The sequence below is a fragment of the Chelonoidis abingdonii genome, chromosome 1 (assembly GCF_003597395.2).
Source record: "Chelonoidis abingdonii isolate Lonesome George chromosome 1, CheloAbing_2.0, whole genome shotgun sequence".
Lineage (NCBI taxonomy): Eukaryota > Metazoa > Chordata > Testudines > Testudinidae > Chelonoidis > Chelonoidis abingdonii.
Window position 1 is genome coordinate 360,058,044 of NC_133769.1, and position 26,995 is coordinate 360,085,038.

A 26,995-nucleotide genomic window follows, 5' to 3' on the forward strand; every position below is an offset into this window, starting at 1 on the left:
CTGATAGGCTTTTCTGCATTATAGTGTCAGAGGACCACAAACAGTTGCATTTACCTCCCAGGGCAGCGCTGATAAGGTAACAGTCACCTGTATTTCACAGCTGGGGAACTGGGCTGCAGAGAAGATCTTGCTTCTACTAGAACCATCTGATGCCCCACGTGCTCTTGTAGAGCAGCTCATGGGCACACCCAACATCGCTCCGTGTGGTTTGCACACATGCCAGTGTTTAGATTTGCTGAAAGCAGGACTCATCCAAAGTGTAGTTGAGTCTCCACCATTGTTGTGCTACAGTGGACTGAGGTCCTTAGCATAACAGTACTAACGTTTTAAGGATCTGGCTGGTCATTAAACACTCCTCCTTCCCACCCCTCCTCCATATTTCCAAATTGTTCATTGTCTCAATACAGTCCTGATCCAAAGCCCACTGAAGTCAATGAGAGTCTCTTCCAGGAGTTTTGGAGCAGGAAATTCACTCTGCAAGAATCCACCGCTGCTGCCTGTCCAAAGGCTCTTTCGACTATTCCTTGCAGCAAGCTCTCTGCTGCAGCCTTGCCATACCAGAGGGAAGTCGTGGTCACTAACCCCTCTCCAGCAAGAGGGCCAAGTCAAATACAATGGACTGAGTTCTGCACCTACAAGCCCACTGCAATACAATTGACTTGGGCATGGTTAGATGGAGCATGAGAAATATGCAGCTACAGCTGGGGTGGAAGTAGGCGGAAGCTTGTGCTTTTTAATCAGCAAGGGCGCCAACTTTCCTTGGCGCTGGTGTGTGCTTGCACCCTCCACCCCGCCCCTATTAAACCCCTCCCCAAATCCCCGCCCCAGCTCCGCCTCTTCCCTGAGCACATTGTGTTCCTCCTCCCCCCCCACCCCAGTGCTTGTTGCGCGAAACACCTGTTTCGCGGGGCAAGCGGTGGGAGGGAGGGGGGAGAAGCAGGACATGGTGGTGTGCTCAGGGGAGGAGGCAGAGCCAGAGGTGAGCTGGGGCAGGGGGTCAGGGCAGGGAGCTGCCAGTGGGTGCAGAGCACCCACCAATTTTTCCCCCGTTGGTGCTCCTGGAGCACCCATGGAGTCAGCGCTTATGGTAGGTAACCAGTGACCGGTTTTCACTCTCCAAGCAGTTTGCTGCATCTGAAAAATAAACCCAGGAGCTGTTTTTGTCTCCACCAAATTACTTTATTATATCGTGAATAATCACAAAGCATTACAATGCTGCAGAGCGTGTCTAAAAAAAAAATCAAGTACACAGAGAAGGTATTTACCAGCCCTCATAAGACTCATTTAGCTAGCGGCTACCATGAGATTACAAGAGTAAATCTTGCAGTCTTCAACTGGATTGTCACATTGGGTATTAAATTTACCACAGTGGTGCAAAGGCAGTAACTTCTAGAGCCTGTATATTATCCTCCGAACATTTCATCTAAGTACAGAACTATAAAATTAAACAAATATATAATTTTAAAAATTAAGTTTTCTGCCAGCAGAAAAATTCTCTTAAAAAGGCAGGCTCCATTAAGAAAGAAAAAACCCCTAACCAACCCAAGACTGTGGCGTGTTACTATTTGTTCATCATTGCCCTCCTGATTTTATAGAATCAGATCCCGTCTAAAACAATATTGTTGCCTTTTAAGAAAAATCTTGCAAAACCAACGGCAAGCCGAGCATTGAAAAGGCTCCGTGAAGGGAAAAAAGATTTTTACAGTCTGTAATTTCAATGACAAGATACTGGATCAAGCCACTGGAGGAGCTACTTGGAAATCCAAGGCCAGGTCCTAGCTGATGTAGGTCAGTGTATTGCACCAGCTGGGAATCTGGCCCTTCCAAGACAGTGACAGGCTTTGATTTGCTCAGAAGTTTTCTACCATCACCCCAGATAGCTGGTGTGGGGCACTGTAATTTCAATTAGTAAAATACTCTCGAGGATGTAGCTGAGAAGATATAGCTCTTTCTGGAATCCATAGATACTGCAGAGTCTTTGATTCAGAATGCAAGCTACTCCACTATGAAGTATATCAGATTTTCACCCCTCCTCCTCTAACATAGGTTGGAATCTACTCAACAATTACATATGTGACCAGAATATCTTAACCTACTTCTAATGGTCTTCTTCCCACACCCACGTTTTGAGGATAGTGCATTTACCCCAGATCCCCTGCAGAATCTGTTGGTGTACTCCCTGCCTTTCACATTTTCCTTCTTGTCTGTAGCCAGCCTTGGTGCCTGGCTACAGAATGGGCCAGATTCTAATAACTGTTACACTGATTCAAGTCAGACTTCAATAAACTCTGGGGTCATCTGCACACCTATTTGCACTGGTTTAGTTAATCCGGTGCAAATTCCTATGTGGACACACTGATTCTGCTTTAAGAGTGGCTTATTGCTGTTTAGTTTAAACCTGTGGCTGATGGACTTAACTAAGCTAAAAAAAACCCTGCTGTAAACAAAAATAAGAGCATCCACACAGCTTTTTGCATGGGCTCAACTACATTGGTTTAAAAAGAAAAATAATTCCTTTAGTGAAACTGGGGCAACTGTGTGTGTAGACAAGCTCTTCGACTGCTGCAGCTGAGAGCAGAGTTTGCCCATGCTGTCTCCCTCTGCCCTCTCCATAAGGAAGAGTGGGCCAGATGCAGGCCTGGGGTAAGCAAACAACTCCACCCAGGCTGAGTTTCTCTGGGGACGTGGCTCAAAATTCCCCATTGAATTCACAGAGTGGGCGCTTGGTTCTCTTGTAGCATGTTCCTTCCCCTCCATTTGTTCAAGCTGTGCGTCTCGCTCCCTTACCACCAGTTCTTGTGCATTGTTCCCCCCTCGCTGCCTGAGGCATCTGCCGCTCCCACTCCCTTTGCTCCTGCTTTGTTCTCCGTCGGCCAAATTCAGCATGCCGGCAACTGGGCAAAGCCAACGCAAACTGCTCTGTGCTCCCAAGACTTCAGTTAGCTGCCAAGAAGCCAAGCATGAGAGTGGAAAGAATGACACAGAGCAGCAGGCCCCGAAAAGGATCCTTTCCCAGATAGGCAAGCAAGCTACCACCTTATTCTATTAAACAGCGGGAGTCAGTAGCCCCAGGCTTTGGGGCTGGAGCGGTCTCCCTCCTCCTCTCCCCCCACGTTCTGAACACATTTTTCTGGCATGAAATTGCATTAAACAGCACAGCTGAGTCACACATGTTCTTATTAGGCCGGGGAAGTCAGAGAGGAAACAGCTTCTTCTCAGTCCCATGGTTTGTATTGGTTTGATGAGGTTATCAAGATAAGAAGCCTCATCAAGCATTCTTTAAATGCCCAAGAAGGGGAGGGAGTTTTTAATTTAGTTTACATGCACTTTCCCTTTCATAGCTCAATCTAATTTACCCTACTGGAGTCTGACTCCCAGACAACCTGCCCTTATCGCAAGCTGCCTGCACAGCACCAGTGGGGGTGGGTCCACGGGAACAGCCTTCAGTCCTGCGAATGGCACAGTGCTGAATTTGGACATTCTGTCTTTGACGGACCACTAAGGTTCAACACATCTGCATCAGAAGGCCCCCGGGGTTTCCAGCAGAGGATCTAATGCAATCCTGGGCAGAAAGGATCGAGGTGAGGTGGGGGAAAATGGTTCCCAGGTACCTAGTGTTCATTGCACTTTTATGCAAACAGCAGCCAAGCATTAGAAACACCCTGTACTCAGGTTTGCTTAGTACGGTTTCTTCAGACTGAAGGTGCATGAGAATGAGCAGGGCACTGCTAATGAAGGCAACATCTGGAAGGCACTTCTTGGGAAAAAAATAGATAAAGCGTGGATTTGTAAGCAAATGACTGCGGAGTTAACACATTTTAGTACATTCTGTAGACAGGGCTAGCTTTGCTTCTGCAAATAAGCCTGGGCTGAATGCATTTTCTCCCCAGATATTCTGTCCTTCTTCAGAAATTCAAAGCAGCGATCCCACTTGGTCCCCACTCACAGTGAACACCATTTGGGGCAGCCATGCCGCACCTATCACTTGCAATACTTGCAGGAATCAAGAGGCAGACAACGGTGGGCAGTAATACGGAATGTTAAGACACACACCATCAAGTATTGGCGTATACAAACGTATAAATTATTCACGAAAGGCACAAGGCAGGTCATTTCAGTCCAGATAGCTGTACAATCTCCCCCAGCCCTTTCCCCTCAACTTTCATCACGAGACATAGGGTACTGCCACTACAGATCCATGGCTGTCATGACAACTGAGGAACTCTTTTTTGGTCAGCCCGATTTGCTGGTGATACTGTCCTTCCTTGATCACCTTAAGACACTGTACATTCTTCCCCAAGGTAATGCTTTTGATGGTAGGTAAGTATTTCAGCACAGTCTTTGGCAAGAAGGAAACACTTGTACTGGACAGGTTGAGCTCTTGCAAGGAGCTCAGACCAAAGACTATTTCGGCACTCAACAACTTAAGGTTGGGGTTGCTGGATAAATCGAGTACCTGGAGGTTGGGGAGTTCTTTGAAACTGTAAGGAGAGATCTCTCTAAAGCCACGTAAGCTGCTGAGAGATAAATGAATTAAATCCTTCAGTCCCACGAAAGCTCCTTTCTCAATCTTGGCCAGAGGGTTCCCATCAAGATTTAAGTACCGCAGGGGAATCCCTTGGAGGTTGGGCACAGTCTTCAGTCTGTTTCCAGACAGATTTAAGCTCTGGATGTTGGGGATGTTTTTGTCATTGTGTCTTGTGACTGCGTTTATCATGTTGTTGGACAGATCCACGTTAATGGGTTTCCTCTGACCTTTGGAACTAAAGACATCTAACGTTATATCCAGGAGGAGGTTGTTGCTCAAGTCTATGTCCCCCAGGGGTGAACTGGGGAAGCATTCATCTGGAAGGACTGCCAAAGAGTTATGACTCAGATCCAAGGATTCCAGATACCTGAGCCTGGAGAAGGTCGTGGAAGAGATCTTAGCAATTTTATTATAGCTCAGGTCAAGGCTCACCAAGGTGGTATAACCAGGGCCGGTCAGCATTGACTCGTTGATGGTTTCCAGTTTGTTTGAGGACAGATCCAAATAGGAAGTATCCAGCGGGATAGGGACAGGAACAATGTGTGACCCTATTCCACTGCAATCCACTTTGGTCAAGCTAAAGCTGTCAAAGAGACCAAAACTCTCCACTTCACAGTGGCATCCCGGGGAGCAGGTCTTGGCAGTACTAACACAAAGAAAGAGAAGCAGCAGGCTGAACCAGGCTGACAGAGGCATCGCTGAACCTGAAAGACAAGAGGAGGAGAGAATTAAAGAGCATCTGAAGCACTGGAGACAAACTAACAAACTTAAAACCTTGCCGAAGAAGGTTTAACCATTTGAACTGCATAACCAGTTGAAATGATCACCAGTATCCCTCTGAAGACAAGGACAGGTGTGCTTGTTGATGCACTGAACAATCCCAGGATACCTGATGCTACTCAATAGTGAAAGTATATGACTGCATGAGAGCTCAGGTATTTCCTTCCCACTGCAGGTATCTGACTGAAGCAGTAATGTGGATTGTCACACATTCAAATAAATGCAGGATGGTAGCTGGGGGCATGTCCTACACTAGACTTTTCCCTCTAAAGTTTCCCACTGTAACAGCTCTAGTGCATAGCCAGTGAATGCTGGTGTTTGGACCATTTACCTAGGCTGGCTCTGAATGGAGTTAGACAACATGGCAATTAAGATGCCACCAGTGCCTTGTCTATTGTATTCCTACCGCTGCTACCACCAGTGGGAGATTAAGGGGAAAAATTTCACTAAGACTTGGCCCATGCTAGTACAACAAAGTCAGTACTCAGTTTGGTAATTTGGGATTGCCTGGAAGAGTTATCGGTGCTCTGATGCAAGATCTGTCCTTGCTGCACCTCCACCAGTTTAAGCTGAACCACGCATGAGTCTCCTCTCGTATTATGGTTCAAACACTGGAGACATGTCAACCCTGAAAACGCACATCAGCATTTCAGGCACAGCCATAGCCTGGTTCTTTATGGGGGTTTAACAAGCTGTAGTCCAGATGCACACATCAATGCCTGGTCCAGTGGTTGGGGCACTAATCGGGAACTTGAACGACATGAGTTCAATTTCCCCGCCCTGCCACAGTCTTCCTGGGTCACCTTGGTAAGTCACTTAATTCTGCCATGCCTTGGCTCGCCATCCGTCACATGGGGACAATCGTGCGTCCCTGTTTCACAGGGGTATTGAGATGACAAATGCATTAGCGACGGGGAGGTAATCAGATACTACAGAAACGGGGCCAGCAGTAGCAGCTCTGATAGATAATCACCGTAGCATCGAGGCAAGTGAAGAGGCATAGCGAGCGCTGGAGCTTCACGGGCATCAAACATAATGGGGCCAATTCGCTCCACTGTGCCTCTCAGAGCCAGCACAGCCCAATGCATCCCAGGGGCTCGGGGAAGGAGTGGACCTAGAGGGGGGGGCATGCCACGTTTCTGCTGCCAGTCCTCCCTTGGGTATTCAGATGGGTGGGAGAGCAGCTTTAACTCCCTCCAGGAGTTCTGTGGGCAGGGGCCATTGAGAGGAAGTGCTGAATTCTCTCTCTTTTCCAGCCAGCGCTATAGCCCATTGCATGAGAGGTAGTGGTCAATGCACTGCCTGGCTTCCTGGTCAGCCGTCCTTTGGCCTGGGTTCATGCTGCGGTACAGCGCAGGTGAATCTGGACTGTGAGAGGACTTGACCATTCAGAGAGCTGCTCATGCAGATGCCCATGAAGGCTTTCAAGGTGCACCTATCCTAGCTTGCCCAGCTACACAGAACCCTTGGTTACATCTGTTTGTGCTTCATCAGCTGGCAGCTTCATCACCAACTTCTGAATTTTCCAGCTTGGGAAATAAATCTGCATCAATCCAACAACCTGGGAAAACAAAATCCTCTTGGCCAAGAGCCAGACTGGCACAAGTCTGAGTTCTCATCCATCAGTCCCCCCCAAACAGCCTTGACAATTGGGCCTCAAGTAAGGTTTTGAAGGGTCCCTTCTAGGAACCAGAGGATGGGTCACTCTTCTTGCCCTGACTGCCAACAAGGACACCCCACGTGATACCTACTTCAAAATCCCTACAAGGACAAGCTACTCATTTCACAGGCCACTGGACAGACATCAGGTAACTACGTGCAACAGCTGTTGGTCTGGATTAGGATTCTAACCAGGGACCTAGCAGTGAAGCCCTCTGCAGCTCTTCCCCCTCACACCACACTTGCCGTCTTCATAGCTGAAGGATGAAGGGAGCCAAGAGGCTCATCCCTGGTTCACGGGACTTGCCGGGACTTTCCATTGCTGTATCTGTTAACGGCTTCGCCACAGAATGGTAGTAGCTACAGCGTCGCAGTTTCCAGAAAGAGCTGATTAAAAGCTTTAGCTACATGCCTCTGGGGATTATAAAAACTGAGCAGGCTGGCATCCCACAGGTCTGCGGCAGTCACGTTCCAGCAGATAGAAGCGCTGATTATTCCTATTGTTTCCCTGCATCATGGCCTGGAATCACAAGTCCCTTATCCGCTCTCTCTTTATGCCCTTCCAAGAAGGATTTCAGGAGATCTGCAACGTGAACGTGTCCCCCAAACAATGATCTATCTACACTGTAGCTATTCTGTTCCTCATTCCTTTATACCCTCCACCTACCCCCAATTAAAATGTCACATACTATTTTTCAAGACTTTGCCTTTACCTCAACTATTCATGGTTTCAGCCTTTACTGTCCCCAGTGCATGCCATTGTCACCTCTTTCTTCGCTCTCTAATAAAAAGCAACACCCTTGTGGTGTCATCTTTGCCACTTAACCTTTGATCCTTCCTCTGTGCCTCCTCTGCAGCCTAGGAAACTTTTGCCAGCCATTTCCTAGAAGTTCACATCTACTTTCATCTTCTCCCAGGTCAGTTCCTCTCTCTTGTCAATAGCTCTTTGCTAATTTGCGTCAGAGACTGGGAGACTCATTGTGAATTACTTGCCAATTTGTAAAGTGCATTCAGGGAAGAAAGGAAGATACCTCACAAAATATGATCTGGCCAGACATTTACTATTATCTGTCTGGCAGTAGCACATAGGAGCCCTCAGTCATGGCCATGGACCCCATCCCTCTCCGTGACAGACACTGTCCAAACAGAACAAGAAGCCAGTCCCTGCCCTATAGAGCTTACAATCTAAGTGATTAAGCATTTCTGATTGTAGGATAGAGAAATGGGGTGTAGCCCACTTGTCTAGAAATCATGGCATTTTAGGAAGATGAGCCCTTGTTACAGCACTGTGCTATTTAACATTTGCTGAGAGGTGAAACCACTATTTTGGGGTAAAACGAATGAACTGCATGTTCTACCTTTTCTAAGGTCTCTGGCAAAATTAGAAAAGTTGTAGCAACAGAGGCGTACCCACCAGTTATACCCATTTGGTGTATTCGACTCCTCTCTCCCACACACCCAACCCATCAGCTATTCCTGCTTGATTCTTCAATGGGAAAGAGCCTACCAAGTGATTGCTTCGTCTAAAGCCTGACCCAACTCCTGGGGGTAAAAAAGAGTCCCATTAACTTCAGTGGGAGCTGAATCAGATGGACCCCAGGTCAACATGCCAAATATGACTTAAGACACATGATGAAATCCTAGCCCCGTGGAAGGCCTGGATAAACCTTCCATTAACTTCAGTGGGGCCAGGCTTTCACCCCAAGAATCCAAGTCTCCTCTCACACTAGCAAGAATCAGGAGCAGCTCTACTGAAATCACTGGAGTTGAGTGGAGGATCAGACCCAGTACTAGACTTCAATAACCAGAAGACCAATATCTTCTACAGTGTGTGTGTGGAGATTCCCTTCCTGCCCAACTTCAGAAGCAGCTGGGGGAAGGGAACAGAAAAGATGACTGAACAGGTATTATGGTGCCAATATACAAGACTCACGAATTCTTTTACCCTTTGGTAGGAAGCTGGAGCTAACCAGGTGCCTATGCGTCCATGTACAAGGCACAGCTGAGTAGAGCTATTTACACTACAATTACAGTTTCTTACTAGCCAAGGGAGCAATAACTTACGTCAGCGTTGCTCTGGATCTACTCTTACTCTCTCTCATTGGGTCTCTTAATTGCCTTGCAAACAGGATGTACTTTACTCTCTCTAAGCAGACTATTACACCAAGGCAAGGATTCCATTAGAGAACAGTATGAAACATTTAGAGAGACAACAAGCAAGTTTGCTGAAGCCTTGTGTGTTCTGTCTCCTATTGAAGCTAACAGGTTGTCTGTCATCCAGCCCAAGAAAAAACCTCTTCATTCTTAGGCCGTTATAAATTAAAACATATAGGTACGTTCGGCTTTTATTCGAGGCCGGAGAAACCCATAGTGCATTTTTAAGGGGGGTTAGGGGTTGAGGGAATGTGAACAGCATGTATTAAACACATGTCAAAATGCCTTTGGCCTTCTGCCTACAAGCTGTTCTGCTAAATTACGGATATATTCACACAGGACCAAATCCTACTTGCCCTTATGCCTGCAGCAACTTTCTAGTGCAGCAGGAAAGTCACTGGGCAAAGCTGTACAGCTTTCAGTTTGCCCCAAGGGTATTGCTCTACTCTTGCCTTTGGTGTGAAATTTTCCATCAATGTAAATAGACCCCCTGGGACAACTTCTGGCCACCTTGACACCTACCTAATCTGGAGCAAGTCCAACGACTTCAACCCATGGGAGCTGCTGGATGCCTTGGCCTCTGCTTCTAGAAGAAAAACAATGAAATCTAGAAGCGAGCACCCCAGTGATTCTCCATGTTAGTCACGTCACTCTTGTTGAGCCTCGTTGGAAGGCAGCATGGCCAACTATTTCAGGCACTGATGTGAATTTAGGAAATCTGGCTTCTATTCCTGGCTCTGCCACTGACCTGCTGGGTGGCCTTGGACAAGTCACTTTCCCCTCTGTGCTTCAGTTTCTCCTCCCACCCGTTGTCTATCTCATCTACTCATAGTGCAAGCTCTTTGGGGTAGTGACTCTCCCTTACTATGTATTTGCATAGTGCAGAACACAGCTGGATTCTGGTCTATTGTAATCCAAACAGCCATTGTCTGGAAGGCTTCTGGAGGCACTTTATTTAAAAAACCTCAGAAGGCAGCGCAGCAGACAGATGCGCGAATGGGCCCAGCCCAGACAGACCATAGGCTCCGTTCCTACTCAGTCACACTCCTCTGCCCCACTGACTTCAATAGGATCCTACATGAGCACGCCTGGATCACATGGCAGGAATGGGGCCTGTACTTGCCCTGGGGTTTCCTGTGAAAAATGTAAAAAACAATCAGCCAACCCACCCTGTGATAGATAAAAAATTTAAAAAGTTAGTTGAGGGCAGAAAGGGGTGGGGCTGAAGCACTGACTGGAGCATTGTTGCAAACCCACACTTTCGGGAAGGCAAACAAAATGACTATTTTCTACTAATGCACAGTCTTAACCTGTAATCAAGGCTTCTCTCATTACCTTCCAAGCTGGCAGGTAGACATGTTGGCACCACTATCCCCTGGATTTGGGGCTACTCATTCTTGGATAGCACTACCATTTGGCATGCATCTAAGCACAGCCACTTGAGAAACACAGACCTCTCAGGCCTGTGTGGTCCCTGCTATGTGAAAAGCAGGCTGGCCGGACACATCGAGACTACCTCTAGTAGCAGTAACTTCTGTACCATCAACCTGGAAATTTCATCTGAATGGATCTTCCAGCTCTCTCCATGAGGGCAGTGTTCAAGCACACTGAAAAGCAGAAAAATATACATATACATAGATATAGGGTGAGACTTTTGAAAGCTCTACCCACAGTGCTCTGCCATAGATAAGGATCACTCCATTCTGCAGACTGGAAAACTGAGCCACAGAGAGGTTCACTTCTCCATTGGCAAAGCATGTGCTTAAGCACTTTGCTGATCTGGGGCTTAAGTGATTGGCAGATTTAGGATTTCTAAATTCTCTGGTTAAACCGCAGGATTATGGCTTTTTAAACACTGACAAAAAAGGACTTACTCAGGATGTCGGCCCCTGTAATTCAGACACCACCACTTAATTTCCTGGCAGGAACATGGGTTTGGGAGGAAGGTGGGTTTTTTTTTTTTAGCACGATACTTCCACAGAAAGGGGGACCAGGATTTTAGTCTGGCATCATCCAAAAATCAACTAACTGCAAAGCCTTTATAATTAGCACAAAGAGCACAGCCGAACAATCAGGCTGGATTTGCAGAGGAGGCAAGTTGAAAAAACAAAATTCTACTTGACACCTAAGCAAGCTGCACACAGATGTCAGTGGGAATAAATCCCACAGGCTGGGAAGAAAAAAGATTGCTAGTTATTTCTAAGGCACTGAGTTAGAGTGGAGATGGGAGCCCCATCACATAAACCAAGAACCTCCATGAGGGGATTTTAATTGAATCACTCTTCTGGCAAGAACAGCTTTGTAAAGCGCTTTTTATTTTCTAAAAATGCTCCCATCACTTGCCAAGTTTTAACGGACTCCTGGGTTTCCCGTCCTGATTAATACACTTACCTGCCTTTAGTCAGGCTATACAGCTACATGAATAGCGCCACAGCTATTGCTTTCCAATAGGGGCCGTTAAACACTGTCTCTTGAAGCATCATTTGAGCTCAAAGAGATTGCCAAAGCCAGCGCCCCAAGTTTCACACACAACTGTGAATAGACAGCTAAAAAGGAACCGACTGAAACTAGCTTAAAAGCAGAGACTGTTAAGTCCTTAAAGAATCCCCCACCACACCCAAAACGAATCTTTGAAGATAAAAGAAACTTTGCATCTGTCTCCTGCAAAGGGCTTCTCTCTAGAATGTGAGATGATACAACTCAGGAGAGGCAGGGTATTATTCTTGTATCAGTTCAAGTTAAAGGTCAATCAAGCTTTTTTTTCCCACTATTTCATGACAACTGTTATTTTAGGGACTGGCTATCATAGACCTAGGTGGCTCAGTATAGAATGGCAGCTGGATCTAGGGAGGAGCGTGAGTGAAAGACTTACCGGGGAAGGTACAGAAAGTGGTTACTTTGGGAAGATGGTTAAAAGGTCACTGATGTTTTCAAGCCACAGATACTTAGTGGTAAGGAGCAGGAAGAGGATACAATGATTTAAAATGTGGTCCCAACGTTATAATTGCATCCATGCAGAGTCTTACTGAAGTCAATGGACCCTTTGCAGAACTCTGGCAGCGCATAGGAGGCCCTTTTATCCTGCCAATGTGCTGTAGAGGGGCCTTGGCATAAATGAGAACCAGGCTCATAGGGACTGCCTGCATCATTCAGAACAGAAGACCCAGGTCCATATTTATAAATGTCTCTCTGTTACATGGCTCTGGGTATGGAGGAAGCTACAGACCATTCAAAAAATAAAATAAAAGCGTGACACCCTTTAAACCTGATTCTCCATTAGCGCAGCATGATTGGAAAAAAATGTAATTCCATTGAACTCAAAGGGGTTCCTCCAGATTTACACCACTGACAGTAAGAGGAGAATCAGTTGCTTAACTCTAGCAATCTGTGCTGGTTTTAAGAGCTTTCTATCCAGAGTCTTTGCATCAGTCACCTCATCTGTGATTAGCTATCAGAGATGGGTTTATCTGCATAAAGCACAAGGCAGCTTATAATAATAATAATTGGAGGTATACCAATCTCCTAGAACTGGAAGAGACCTTGAAAGGTCATTGAGTCCAGCCCCCTGCCTTCACTAGCAGGACCAATTTTTGCCCCAGATCCCTAAGTGGCCCCCTCAAGGATTGGACTCACAACTCTAGGTTTAGCAGGCCAATGCTCAAACCACTGACCTATCCCTCCCCCCTTAGATAGTGGATACATCCCAAATTACTAAGCAGGCAGATGTGTGAAATTCTCTTCTGTCTAGCACTGCCTGGCTTTCTCTAGTGTGGGGTAGGACAGCGGGATAAACACTTGGAAACATTGTGGTGCTCCTCTACTGCTAAAGAGCCCTCGGAGACATGAATAGGAACTGAAATCATTCCTAAAAACCCCTCCGTTTAGTCTCCCTGCTCGGTGAATGAGAATTGAATGCTGAGGCTGAAACATTCTTCTATGAATTATGTTCTGCTTTAATGAGATCTAATAATGGATGTAAAAAAACACCCACTTTGCTTTCAGCCGCCAACACCACCACCATAGAGGGAGTCGTTAACAAGTAATTAACCCAACACACATGGAAGCCACATTGCTAGGGCATCCAAGGATAATCAACTTAAAATAGGAACCTGCATATACTATATTATACACACACACACTCACTCACTTCCTTACCCTCCTTACATGCAGTTATTTTGCTCTACTAGAGGGATGGGGAAATATTTAAGAAAAAGATGTCCCAGGGCAGCTCTTCAGTTCGTTTAAGAGGTATATGAGAAAGGATGGATGATCTAGGAGTTGGAGCTCAGGACTTGGAGTCTGCTTGGCCACAGACTCCGTGTGTGACCTTAGGCTAGTTACTTAGTTGGTCCGAGCCTCTGTTCCCCATCTGTATAATGGGAACAGTAGCATTTCCACCATAGAGACGATAAGTGCATTAGAGATTGGGAGATGCTCAGATACTGGGATAGTGGAGGCCACTGAAAGGTTCCGAAGAGGGATCGATGCTGAATTACAACAGCTGAGTTTCTATGTGCAATGAAACCCTTTTGACCAGTTACCTGCCTCTGTGCAGGACCAGTGTGAATTATTGCCACTGGCTGCTACACTTGACGTTCTAACAAACAGAAGGTTGGAAAGGAGGATGCCAGGGGAACTATGAATATGCCACTAGAATATGGAGCTTCTCGGGACTGTCAGGCTGAATTTAGTTCAGAATTTAATCCCGATTTAGCCAAATGTAGCCAGCAACCAGTATCGCTGCCCCTGTGCAACCTGCAAGTGTAGACCAGAAGAGCCACCATGTGTGCTGGTCAAATTAACTGGTGCTTGAAACTAGTGCAAATCCCAGCTTTTTTTGTCTACACTGTAAGTCTGTATAGATGCACTTACACAGGTTGCTGGCTGCCAATAGCAAAGTCCCAAGTATAGGCTTTGAGGCCCACCAGAAGATCAGTTTGGAGGTCTCAATTCAATTCCCACAGACCATCCATTAGCCATCTCAGCAAAGGTACCAAGGAGTGAATGGGCCATGCTCAAGAGGCAGTTCCTCCGAACAGGCGCACCAGCAGAGCAATGGGGGAGGGGAACCTTGTACTGCCACTGCACATATTTCAAGACTTCCATCTCCGTAGCTGTCCCCATCACAAGCACACCACCACTTACATACCGGGAATACCTACACTCTGAGCATACTTCACCCTGCCTCAGTGCAGGGGGTCACACTAGATGACCACTTGAGGTCCCTTCCTGTTCTATAACTCCATGATTCTATACACACAGACAGACTTCTATGCTAGACAATAACACTCAACAAAGCTTTGTCTAAGGATGCAGGGAATTTAGACTGGGTGGGGAAGGCACAGCTGGCACACTCGGTCCTGATTTTTCTGAGTGATCAGAGTTAGTCCCTTTTGTCAGTTACAGATGCAGAGTTATATCAGTGCCAAACAGCTATTAACCAACACAGTGCTCCCAGGATCGCTAATTAATAGATCTATTATAGGTGGAGGGACAGATGACAATAGCAAGAGCAAAGCCAGGCACGGAGGGAGGTAAAATATCACATTTCAAGCTAAAAAGTCTGAATGTAGAGTAGACATGTGGAGTTAATTAAGTCAGAGGCCTGCACCTTCTTCCCATTCTCTGCAGCAGCCTGATGATTATTTGCTTTTGTAGGCATATTTGGCTTCCTGTGCTCTGAAGAAACATACTCCTTTTAAGAAAAAAAGAAATTCAAACTGCTTTCCTCCAAAAACAGGTTATTTTAACAGGGATCTTATTTTGATTGTTCTCAACCCTGGTCTGCCTTCAGCCGCCTTTAATAATTTACGAGGCAAACATTTAAACAAGTAGGAGTTTATTCAAGTTCTGCAATTTTCCTCCCCTGAGAGTTTTTATGTGGAAGTCGAGGTGCAGTTTGGATCTAACAAGAGGAAAACCTGCGTGGACACGCACTGGCACAGACGTTCCAACCAATTTATAATTGGAACTGAAACAGGACAGATTTGGTGAGTACTATGCTGAGAATTACATTTCTCACAGGGCCAAACCCTGCACCCAGACCATAGTTAGTGGCCAAAAGTCCATAGACTCCAGTGCCTGCAAGCTTTGACTAGACAGGTAGCAGATGACAAGTTCCGGAAAAACACAGGCACAGTAGGAAAGAAATCATGACATCTGTCTGGCATGCCACAAACCCAGCCCCTGCCCATTCAGTGAAGCCTCCACCTTGTATCATTTTACTGAGGACCAAAGTCGCCTGAAACCGTTCAGACAACTTTGAAAAGTATTATCTTGGTCCCTGGCCTTAGGCAGAGTGCTCAGAACAGGCGTTTACCAACAGGAAATGAGGCATTCAAAGTCATCCTCCCCCAGCTGTTAATGGGAGGGAAAGCCAAGTGGCATGAGAGGTCTCCAGGCGCTCTGGGAGCCCTGGCGCACAACTGAGGAGATACATTATAGGGCTTGCCAAGAACAGGTGGGTGCAACTGCAGTTCACCAATGACAGGTTAGGATTTGGTTGCTGTTCTCAATGGATTTAATGTTTACGTCTTCACCCACTGATCCTGATCAGCAAGGCGAACAGCACAGCCTCCTCCCTACCTCACTTCATGCCTCTGGGGAGACGGAGAGGCCCTCACTGCAGAGTTCACTCCTGTTACTCCCCTCTTGGGTGACAGCAGCCCCAATGTGAAGCAACGCTCCAGATGCTGTGCTCACCCTGGCACTGCACTCGCTTCTGTGGGGCGCTAAGACTTCTGAGACGACCTCCCACCCCGGTTCTTTGTGCTGCTCTTAGCTGAGCTGCTCTGTAGATTCTTTCCCAGAGGCCTGTGGGCGAAGCAGTCTGTTCTTTCGTGGCACACGAGGGTGGAGTGGGAATTGTGTGAAGGCATTGGAGGACTAGTGGCCGTTAAGTGGAACTACCCTGTGTCCTCACTCCTGTTAGCAGCTGGCAAATTGTGCTAATTCAGCTTTAGCTTATACCCCCCATCCCCAACTTGGAATTTAAAGCACCACCACACTTGAGTTACGACTTTGTATATGGGTAGGACTGGAGCTGTGGGCAACACTAGAGTAAACCCTTGAGTTAATGCTGCTGTGATGACACACCCTAAGGCAGCATGGTCTAGTGGACAGAGCACATCACTAGCACTCCAGAAACCTGGGTTCTATTCTCAGCTCTGCTCCTGGCTGACTGTAGGTCATTCACCTCACCTGTCTGTTCCCTTTGTTCGCCCTTCAGCCATCTTCTCTATTTCCACTGTAAACACTTTAGGGAAGATTCTCTTCTTACTATATGTCCACAATGCTGCCTAGCACAATGGAGGCTGATCTCAGCTGGGGATACTTAAAACCTGTAACAAACGAACCCCAGATGGACTAAAAATCAATATAGACCACTTCTTCAGAAGCGAAAGGGCCTGCACACACAAATTACCACCCCGTTGTTCTAATGCAAGTCGGAGTGGAGAGCAGCCCTTCAGAGTTGCAGGGAATCAAAAATGTAAACAGATCGGGGAGGGAGAGAGTGTCCATGTCCTTTTTATTATCATGTCCTCCTTAGAGAGGCAAAAGCTATTCAGCTTTATGGCTTTTTCATTGTGAGAAAGCTTGTCAAGGAAACGCTCTTGATCACAGCAGTGTGAGCACTTAAGGCCAGTGGTAAACTGTTCCGTTGCATCATGTTGCGGGGAGGGGATGGGGGCCAGTTAATCACCAACTGCCTTTCATTGCCATACACTATCCCTAAGGCCCGGAGCCAGCAGGATTTCAAAAGGGACTGTGGGATTGTACGGGCAAGAGGGATCTCCCCAACAGTAAATGTTAAAATACATAAGAGTTGTGGCAGGGCTATATGCCATCCTGCTTCAGGACTTAAGCTCATCTCTAGTTATTCAGGGTTCAGAGGTTAACACCACGGACAGGCTAGCCAAAAACACTAGTGCAGGGCTTCTTGCACCTTCCTCTGCAGCAGCTGTTCTTGGCTACTGTTGGTGACAGGACTAAATGGTTCTCTGCTCTGAGCTAGTCTAGTTGCTCCTACGTAACAAAACATTCTCAGGATACAAGGCAAAGAGAGCGCAAGCAGGGTGCTTGGTCTATGCTGGGAAATTATCCTGGTTCCAGCTATTGAAACCTGGCAAGGTAAGTAATCTGACCTGCGCCGTATAGTGAGTCTGTGGCAGAGGCTGGAATTAAATCCGAGTCTCCTGAGTCCCAGTCAAGTGCCTTAGCCACAGGGTGTGGAAAGGAGACATAAGTAGGTCTGTTCGGTTTTTAAGCAGCCTGTTTTCCTTTGTTCCTTCTCCCACAGCTTTATATGGTTCTTTTAAATCCGACATGAGGCTTCCCGCACCTGGCTACCCAAATGCACTCGGTCTCATTCTAATCACACATTATGACTGAACCTCTCTGTAGCACTCTGGTTTCCAGAGACATGATATAATCTGGGTGGAATGCACTTGGTTTTATAATATGCTGCTTGTCTCTCAGAGCTGCAAGGCAAGTTCTGAGTGTTCAGAGGTGGAGGAAACCCAACCAACACTGCTACTGCACCATCCACCTTTGCAGAAACCTACTAATCAAATATAGAATACTGGATCAATCTCTGCGCTGACCTCTACCGGGAGCCACTCGACTGTGTCGCCTCATGCAATAAAGTATGAGACCACCACACCTTCGGTCAAGCACACAGCCCACAGGGCAGGGTCCGGGGTTCAAAACATGAAAGCAAAGCCAATGGAGGAATAAATATGATAAGAGAGCATCTCAGTGTCTAAGAATTCACAGATACTGTCCTGGCTTCAACGGTACCGTTCCGCACCCCCTTTGAAACCTTCTACTCTAAGGAAAGCTCCCACTGCCTAAGAGACCTAGCAATTAACAGGGCTGACGATGCACCACAAGTCAAGTATAGCCACAGCCCCCTGAGGTGCACATCAGGATTAGCTCCCTCCCAGCCCCACCCTCTGAGTACAGAGGGAGGCATCCTCTATAGCAGTGGATCTCATGTGAATGGCCACCAGAATGTGTTGCAAACCAAGCAACAATGGTGGGGTCAGGGACACTTGAAATATTCCCTCCCTTAAGAAGTGGCCCACTGGACTATAACATTGAAAGTTGCTGCATTCTGGTGGTACAAAGCATAACGGCACAACACATGCGTAAATTAGATGCCGTCAATAGCATCCAGCCTGTTGGCTGCTACTAATGAACGATGGCTTATATCTACACAGGGCCTTTTCACATGCCTCCCCTCTCCCCCCCAAAAAAGGGGTGAACTGACTGTTGAAGTGTAACACTGGGAGACTCCTTCTTGCACAGCCTCCTTCCCAAATGCAGACACATCTGGAGCACAGCATGGCCAGAGTTTAACAGCGCACCATAACTCTGCATACATTTTAGGAGCGGAAGAGAAGAATGCTGTATCCAGCTGAAACTGCATGAAGACCTGAGCGAGGCAGAAAGAACTCCGCCCTGGAATCCTGCAAATGAATTCCAGGTGGATAACACCTCTGATCTTGCAGAAAGTGCCATGAGATCTTAGAGGGCCACAGCATTATGTCTCATTCAAAGGTTACCCTCCCCTGCTCCCACCCTTAGCACCATGCTGGGGCACTGATTCAATGAGAATTTGGGGGAGGGGGATACAGTGCTACCTCTGCATTCCCCCTTCCCCACACCAGAAGCTGCCTGCTCCTCACATCTTTAGTGCTACACAACAAAGAGATTGCAACCCTACTCTCCTGAGCTGAAATTTCTGGTGCCCTTCAGGGCTGCCACAACCAGACTAGGTTTTTGCTGTCGTTGGCGAATAATCTCTCAGCCACATGGGGCACTCAGAGTGCAGCTGCAGATCCTCCGTTGGAGGAGAGCATACATACACTCCCAGCTATCATTGTTGCTAACAGCACAGCTGTAAATCAAAGGCTCCCAAAAATTCTCACAACATGACTATCCTGAGTAACGAACGCTAACAAAATGCCAGGTTTATGGCATAGCTGATGCCCAGTGGAATACCAATGATGCCATGCAGCTGGCTTGTCTGGAGCAAGCTGCCTACGCCTGACGAGCTGCACTGAGCAAGTTTTATAAAATGTTTATTCTGGAAAGTTTGGGTGGCTTTGCCTTCCCCCTCCCCATCCCCCCAGTGACGACCAAGGCTTAATCGGCAGGTTACTACTGGTTTTTTGCTCACAATGTGTATCTTGTCTATTCCAGCCAACTTGAAACAGCAAGAGGAAGGATGGCCCAGATGTCAGGACACTAGGAAGACCTAAGTTCAAGTCTCTGCTCCACCACAGACTTCTGGCGTGATCTTGGGCAAGTCACTTAGTCTCTTTGTGCCTCCGTTCCCCAGCTGTACAACAGGAATAACAGCACCGCCCTATTTCACTGGGGTTTTAGGAAGATAAATTGGTTTAAAGACAAACCCAGGAGTTTGAAGTTCTCAGATACTACGGCAATTTGGGCCATGTAAGCACCAAAGGTTCTGTCTACACAGCCAGTGGCAGCAAGTCACTGGAGCTCAGCCTCTGAAACTCAACCCCCTCCCGAGGTTTCACAGGCTGAGATGCAACTTCAGAGTTCTGTCTGCACAGCTGTTTTAAACCACAAGCCTAAATCTGTCAACCCAGGCTGGGAGGCGAGCGGCCAGGCGGGCTGTGTCTCATAAAATCATAGAATCTCAGGGTTGGAAGGGACCTCAGGAGGTCATCTAGTCCAACCCCCTGCTCAAAGCAGGACATGTAGACATCCCCTAAGATGCCTTCAAAGCTAAAAACATGGTACAAGCCAGGCAAGAAAATTTAGTTAAATAAAAAATAAAACTGACATGGTTCTCTTAATTTAAGTGCGTTAAACCTCATGCGTGGGTCATTGTGGATAGGAGTCTTATACAGCCTTTTCCATCCACAGATCCCAAAGCACTTTGCAAAGGAAGCAAGCAGCATTATCCCCATGGCAAACACAGGGCGCTGACCTGTGCTCTCAGATATGCACAGGAGTGAATGATTGACACTAGTGTAACCAGGATGGGAGTCCTGATTTTCTGAAGTACCAATGCCCTGCTCCTACTGGCATTACCCCACCCCTGCCAGGGTGGCCCTGCACATACGGTGCCAGAAGAGCACTCACCACATTCTGGCCCCAATAAACCATTCCTTGTATTGGGCCCCAGTCCAGACTAGCACATAAGCACACATTTAAGAGTTAAGCACACTCTTCAGTCCCACTGACTTAAGTGGGATCCAAGCACATTCTTAAGCACCCTTCTTAAACAAGGATGCTTCCCTGAATTGGGGCCCAGGAGCCTGCATTAAGGGCATGCTTCCATGGCCAAGGGAGAGCTGTTTCCTTATGGCGATGCCTATGATGACACAGGGTTTTCAGAGACGCTCCCCGCACTGCTCCAGCAGTGGGGCCTACCAGTGATGGGAGCCCTAGCTTAGCCTAGCTGCTGGCACATGAGACTACGAAGTGGCTGACTCTGCTCAGAGCAGCTCACGGTGGTCTGAATGGCGAGGCCGGTCTGCACTAGTGCTCTGCCATGGTCCTGGCCTCAGGACAGCAGTCACGACAAGGGCTTGGTGGCAGGTCTCCCACCAGTCTAGATGCTGCTCCCCGAAAGAAAGTGGTGAAAGCTTCACTACCTGGGACTCTCAAGCGATAGAGACACTGTAGGCAGCAAATCCTGCACTGCTGGGGGCTAGCCATAGCCTATGGCCCATGGGGAATTTTCCCATCTCAACTGCTATGGCTTTGTGCATGCTGGGAACAATGAGCAAGCTCCCGTGGTTACCATGCCCCCCCCATATAGTTTGTCACACTCACGTGGTGCCTTTGTCTTGACTGTCAACACTTTGGATCAGGGACCACGCCTTTGAATGTACCTGAGCAGCGGCTAACCCAACAGGGTCCCAATCAGAGCCTTCAGGCCCTGCTGCAGTACAGAGGATAAGAAGCAGTCTTTAAATGGAAACTCTGCATTAAGCTGGTTCCAGCAAGTTCAGTTTCTGACCCAGCTGGGCTCAGACCACACTGGCTGGCCATCTGGTAGCAGAGCCACATTTCCCAATACATGTGAGAACCCTTGAGGGCCAGAGCGGGTTAGCAATCATTTTAGCTGGAACTCGGCTTAACAATGGCCATAGACAACGATCAGAAGGCCAGTGGAGCGCAGAGGCCTGACACAACGACCCCTTTGGGTGACGACCCAGCAGCTGAGAAGCATGGACCCAGACGATCGAGGCCTGCAGGCCCTCACCCAAAAGAGCTGACCACTGGACTGAACGAGCCAGCATTTCTGCAACAGGAATGAATCGGAATCATTCTTCTGAGTGTCATAGGCCCTATTCTGCTAACAACTCATGAGATTCTCCTGGAGCTCAAGTGGCAGGTGGCTGTGCTTCTTTCAGCAGGCATCCCATATTCTCTGTTGCTAAGTCTGGGTGGGCTATGCTGTGCTGAATAATGACAACCATGAAGTGCCTAGCTAGGCCCCGTGTAATATCAACACATCCATGGTAGCATGCTCTGAAGAGCACAGTTTCTCTGTTAGCTATGCACTTTCCTCCCAGCCTAAAAGCCAGGAGGCTGCTCTGCCTGAAGGGTAGCAACTAAGAGAGAGAGGGAAAGGAGAAGAGTCAGTTAGATGTCAACACAGAGAGAGGATACAAAAAGGGGAACGAACAAGAACCCACAAGCACCACCACCAAATATTACATCCAGCCACAATCCCGGCCCAACGGTCGGCCAGGTTTCATCAATCAACCACTGCACTATCTAGTTAGATTTCAGCCTGGCTTGAGTGGCACTGGGAGCCAATTCCATACTAATAGATGTCATTCCATTTCAAGTTCGCAAAGGATTCCTGGTTTTGTTTTTCCTGCCTCTTTCGCATTCATGCTGCAGACGGAAAAATCTTTAGAGCAGAAGTAGAAAAAGGAGGCAGCTCCCTTTCAAGAAAGAGAATCAGCACCAGGCCGATGCCCATATGGCTTTCAGCTGCCTTTTTTACTGTTTAATTCGTTAATTTTAGTGCCAAGGTTTAAAATAAAAATGTGTTGGTTTGGCCAAGGTTTATCTTCTCCCCCAAAATCTCAATGTTTGGAAGTTTCTTTTGATTGCCTGCCAAAACACTAGGTCTGGGAAGCACCACACAGAACACCCCTGTTCCTCTCTGATCCCAGACTCGTCCCCAGCCATCAGAACCTCACGCAGTCAGTCGGGCTGGTACAAAAGGAATTACTGTCTCATAAAGCAAGAGACCCATCCCCACAGCCCAATGCTCTTCCTCCCCCCACCTCCAACCAGCTGACTAGCAAGGAGGAGGGAGAAGAGCCTGAAAGAGGAAAGGGAACAGTTAGGGATGAAGTGAAAACTCTAAACCTCCTGAAAATTCAAACCTCACGCATAGATTTCACACTGAGTGGAGATGCACTTCACATCCACATTGCAGGCACTGGTTTAAAATTACTCTTTGTTTTAAAGCCCCTTCCTGGACTGCCTAATTTACGGGCCTCCTTTCTCTCACCTCTCTTCCCAATCATTCAGCACTGGCTTTTCCTCTGCATCTCCTCCTGCACTCTGGTGCTGCAAGAGCTTTCTCCTCTGCAGCTCCTGCAGTCTGGAGCCCTTCCTGGATTTCCCCATCCCACCAATGCCTTATCAGGATATCTCAAGTCAACACCACCACCTTAGGCACACTCCACATTATCTTCTCTCTTCAGTCTCCTATAGTGGAACATGTAAATTCATTCACCATCCCAGGCATTCACACCAGTTTTGCATACTTGACACCATTACTGCCTGCTGCCCTAGGTAATTCAGCTAGGCGCATGGAGTACAGTTTGCAAGGATGCCATGCATATAGAATTGTATTGTACACTCTTGACAACATAATTGCTATTTAATATAACCATTGACGTCTCTTTCTCACTCACACGCACTCTTTCTGCTCCTCACCACTAATCATACCCTCACATGCACATGCACGGGTGCATCCACACACGGATCATGCTACCACATTCAAGACACTATAAAACAAGATTTGGGAATTCTCAGGGGATCTTCAGGTTAAGGCTTGGACTTCGGGTGACCTAGGTTCAATACCTGGTTCTGCCACTGACTCCCTGTATGACTTTGGGCAAGACACTTAATCTGCACCTTGGTTCCCCACATCTCTATCTGTAAAAATGAGGATAATTATGCTTCTTCTGTCTGCCATCTGTTTAGACTGTGAGCTCTTCAGGGCAGGGACTGTTTCTCCCTGTGTAGCTTTACAGGACTTAGTAGCACAGAATCCTTAGCAGAGATCAGAGCTTCAGGTGATAGTGTAACACAAATAATGACAGTGATGATGGAGATGAAAGCTAAACCAACCCTTACAGAGCGAGGGTCCCCTCCACACTCTCGGCTAGTAGGGTGCAGGAGAACAGGCTTACACTACAAACTCTTGGAAAAAGGTTTTAACTGTCCTGCCCTCTCCAATCATATTAGCATCTAGTGCAGAGGTGGGCAAACTACAGCCTGCGGGACACCGGCCCCTGAGCTCCTGGCTAAGCCCCGGTCCCTCCCCTGCTGTTCCCCCTTCCCCGCTGATGTGAGCTCCTGGGGCAGCGCAGCTGCAGGGCCCGGCCTGACCCAGTCTCTGTGCTGCATGGTGGCTGCAGCGTGGCTGGCTCCAGCTGGGAGACACGGCTGTAGTGCCACCAGGGGTGCTCCAGGCAGCGCGGTAGGGGGGCAGGGAGATTGAATAGAGGGCAGAGGAGTTTGGTGGGGGTGGGCAGGGGTGTGAACAGGGGTCAGGGCGGTCAGAGGGTGAGGAATGGCTGGTTGAATGGGGCAGAGGTCCCTGGGAGGCAGTCAGGAATGAGAGGAGGGGTTGGATGGGGCAGTGAGGGGCAGTCAGGGGACAGGAAGAAGGGATGGTTGGATGGGGCAAGGGTCCAGGGAGAGGGAGGCAGTCATGAATAAGAGGGGGGGTTGGATGCGGCTGCAAAGGGCAGGCAGGGGCAGGGGTTCCAGGGGCAGTAACGGGACAGGGAGCAGCAGGGGTGGATGGGGCAGGGGTATCAGGAATGAGAGGAGGGGTGGATGGGGAGGCAGGGGCAGTCAGGGAGGGGTCCTGGGGGGCTCTCAGGGAACAAGGGATGGGACAGGGGTTGGGGGGGGGGGGCGGGGCTGTCAGGGAAAGGGGGTTGGATGGCAACAGGTCCCGGGGGGGGGGGCAGATAGGATCCCCTCCCCTAACCAGCCCTCCATACAATTTCCAAAACCCGATGCAGCCCTCGATGTAGTGGCACAAGGAAGTGTTGCTTGACAGAGTCAGAGCGGCATCTTTAGAAGTTTGCACAGCTATGGTGCAGGTTGTTCACATCTTCTACCCAGGTATTTTCAGTGCTCACCATCATCATGAGATCTGTAGCATCTTGAAATACTAGCACTGGTTCTATGGCAGTAACTCCTACAGTGTGATCTGAAGGTAATCACAGTGCTCAGCACCAATTGTTTGCACAGCGCAGAGAGCAGTGTCCAGAAAGAGGAGCTTTCTAATGTAACTTGAGCAAATGCTGTATACAGGGGAGCACAATCTGATTTATTAGAGGTGATGTCTGGGCAAATCTTTCATCTCAAGAACTCAAGCTCCCCAGGCAAACCAGGAGTTGAGAGTTCAATCCTGGGGGGCCATTTAGGGATCTGGGGCAAAAATCTGCTTGGGGCTTGGTCCTGCTTTGAGCAGCGGGTTGGACTAGATGACCTCCTGAGGACCCTTCCAACCCAGATAGTCTGTGATTCTATGATACTTGTCTTAACCACTGTAGAAGTTACATGGCGCATTTCTTCTTGCAACATTACATTAAGATTTTGCCCCCAAACCAAGAGCAACACGAATCATCGATTATTGAACCCCTCCCATGCCAGTAACGATCTTACATATTTAGCATCTTCCCATCCTCTTTAGTTTTGCACAGCACTTTCAGTCAACTCAGTTCATGATTTTTCCAACCAAGCCAGCAGGATAAAGAGTTTTTTGTTCACAATCAACTGACGTGTGCCGGGGTCTAGCATATTAATAAACTGACCATGAGCTACTGATTAAGGCGCGATTCTCATGACTGGTTAAAAGTTAGCTAAGGCGTGTATGTATCCATTCTCTTCCCTCTCCTCTGGCAGGCTGGCTGCTTTTTTTCGAGCAGACAAATCCTCAACTACTTCCCCCTCTTCCCCTCTCCAGCTTAATCCAGTTAGAGAGGCTGGAAATCCCGGGACTAGGCAGGCTGCATCATGCACCGGATTTGAGACCAGACCATGAGATCAACTTTATCCTTCGCTGTGTAGCTTCATTCCTTCCACCAGTGTGCATGTCTGGGCTAATCTAGGCAGATGTTAACGAGATAGTAACCTCTTAACCTGGGCGAGCACTGCCTCCGCAGCGGCTTTTTCCTCCCCTCCCCCGTCTGCTCTCGTCTCCTTGATCAGATCGCTGCTCCCCAAAAGTTTCTTTAAAACTGTGTGTCTTTGGAGTACCATTGAGCGCAGCCAGACAAGACAGCCTCCTTCCTATCCCCCCCTTCCCCTGAATCCTGCGCCTATGGGGAGAGAGAGCTGGAAGGTGGGGAACCAGGGAGCAGCGTGTGAAACCAAAGCCCTGAATCTGGGCACTGATTCCAGCTGCTGATCGGATTACTTGCAACCGTGGCAATCTCAACTGCTCATCAGACAGCCGGGCGGGGAGACAAGAGCCAGGAAGGGGAATACAATGAAAAGCGAGAAAAGAAATCATCACCAGAGACACATGCATGCCACACCATCTGCTAGGGAAAACGCGACAGCGGCAAAGCTGTGCAAATCTTTTTCGGAAGTCAGGAAGCCCGCAGATTTCCTTGGGACTGAAATCTCCTGCAACTCACTGCAGGGCAGGTTTCAGTCTTTGGAAACCAAACAGTTCTGCTCCCCAAAACCCTATTTTATATCGAGACATCTTCCGTGTATACACACAGGCAACTCTCTGCAAAGATTTAAAACAAAACAAAAACACACCCACACCAACCCCCTTCCAGACAAAGTTCTCGCTCCTGGCTGAAAAGCAGCAGGGCTGCTAATGTGCCAACCGCAATCCCAGCCCGGCGGCGGAGCAGACAGCAAAGTGCCCGGCCCGAAGTTGAAGGCGATCCTTGAACGATGAAGCAGGAAAGGGTTTGGTGAGTCCGGTTTCCCCAGGAAATGGAGGACGAGCCGGCAGTGCCCTCACCCCCCGGCCGGTGGGAGCTCGGGAGAGCCCGCTGCATGGCCAGCCCGCCTTGCTCTGCAGGCGATCCCCGAGAGCTGACGGACCGGGGACCGCGCAGGGTAACCGCGCTCCAGGCTGCCCGGTTCCCAACTCATCACAGCCCGGGGCGGGCAGGCGGGCGAGCTCCCCTCTCCAGGCGCTGCAGCAGGAGCGGAGCTGGGCAGTGCCCTGGGCTGGCAGCACCGCTGGCTGCGGGGAGCAGCGGAGAACCACTCACCTTCCCCGGGCCGGAGGGAGCGGCCCCCCTGGACCAGCACCTGGGCAGAGGCGGCGGCAGGCTGGACGCTGGGGTCTGGCTGCTGGCGAGAGCGAATTCCGCTTGCACCCGGTCTCCCCTGCACACACCCCTTCCTATGCCTGCTGTCCCGCCCCCCGCCCAAGTCCCGCACCCCCCGATGCTGCACCCCCTCCCGCCCGCTCCTCTGCATGCGGCTCCTCGCCTCCGCCCCCTCCAGCGAGCGTGAACCGGCCGCCTCCCGGCTGCACCCGCTGAATGGCAGCCCCGCTTCCCGCCCCGGGGAGCGTCTCAAAAGTGCCCGGCCTCGCTAGGCGCGCCCAGCTCCCGGCCTCACCAGCCAGACGCAGTTTTGCCACCA

General features: G+C 48.6%; 1 protein-coding gene across 2 annotated transcripts; it reads right to left on the reverse strand.

Moving 5' to 3' along the window:
- Positions 1-1,155: 1,155 nt before the first annotated feature.
- Positions 1,156-26,731, reverse strand: TSKU (tsukushi, small leucine rich proteoglycan). Of its 2 annotated transcripts, none has more exons than XM_032771525.2 (2): positions 26,617-26,731; positions 1,156-5,232 (listed from the first exon to the last, which is right to left on the reverse strand). In XM_032771525.2, the coding sequence occupies exon 2, from the start codon at positions 5,222-5,224 to the stop codon at positions 4,166-4,168; it is 1,059 nt and encodes a 352-aa protein (XP_032627416.1). In that variant the 5' UTR covers positions 5,225-5,232; positions 26,617-26,731; the 3' UTR covers positions 1,156-4,165. The 2 variants fall into 2 exon arrangements, with proteins under 2 accessions (XP_032627416.1, XP_074917904.1); XM_075061803.1 differs by lacking the exon at positions 26,617-26,731 and adding an exon at positions 20,939-21,027 and having other exon boundaries at positions 4,086-5,232.
- Between the last annotated feature and the right edge of the window lie 264 nt (positions 26,732-26,995).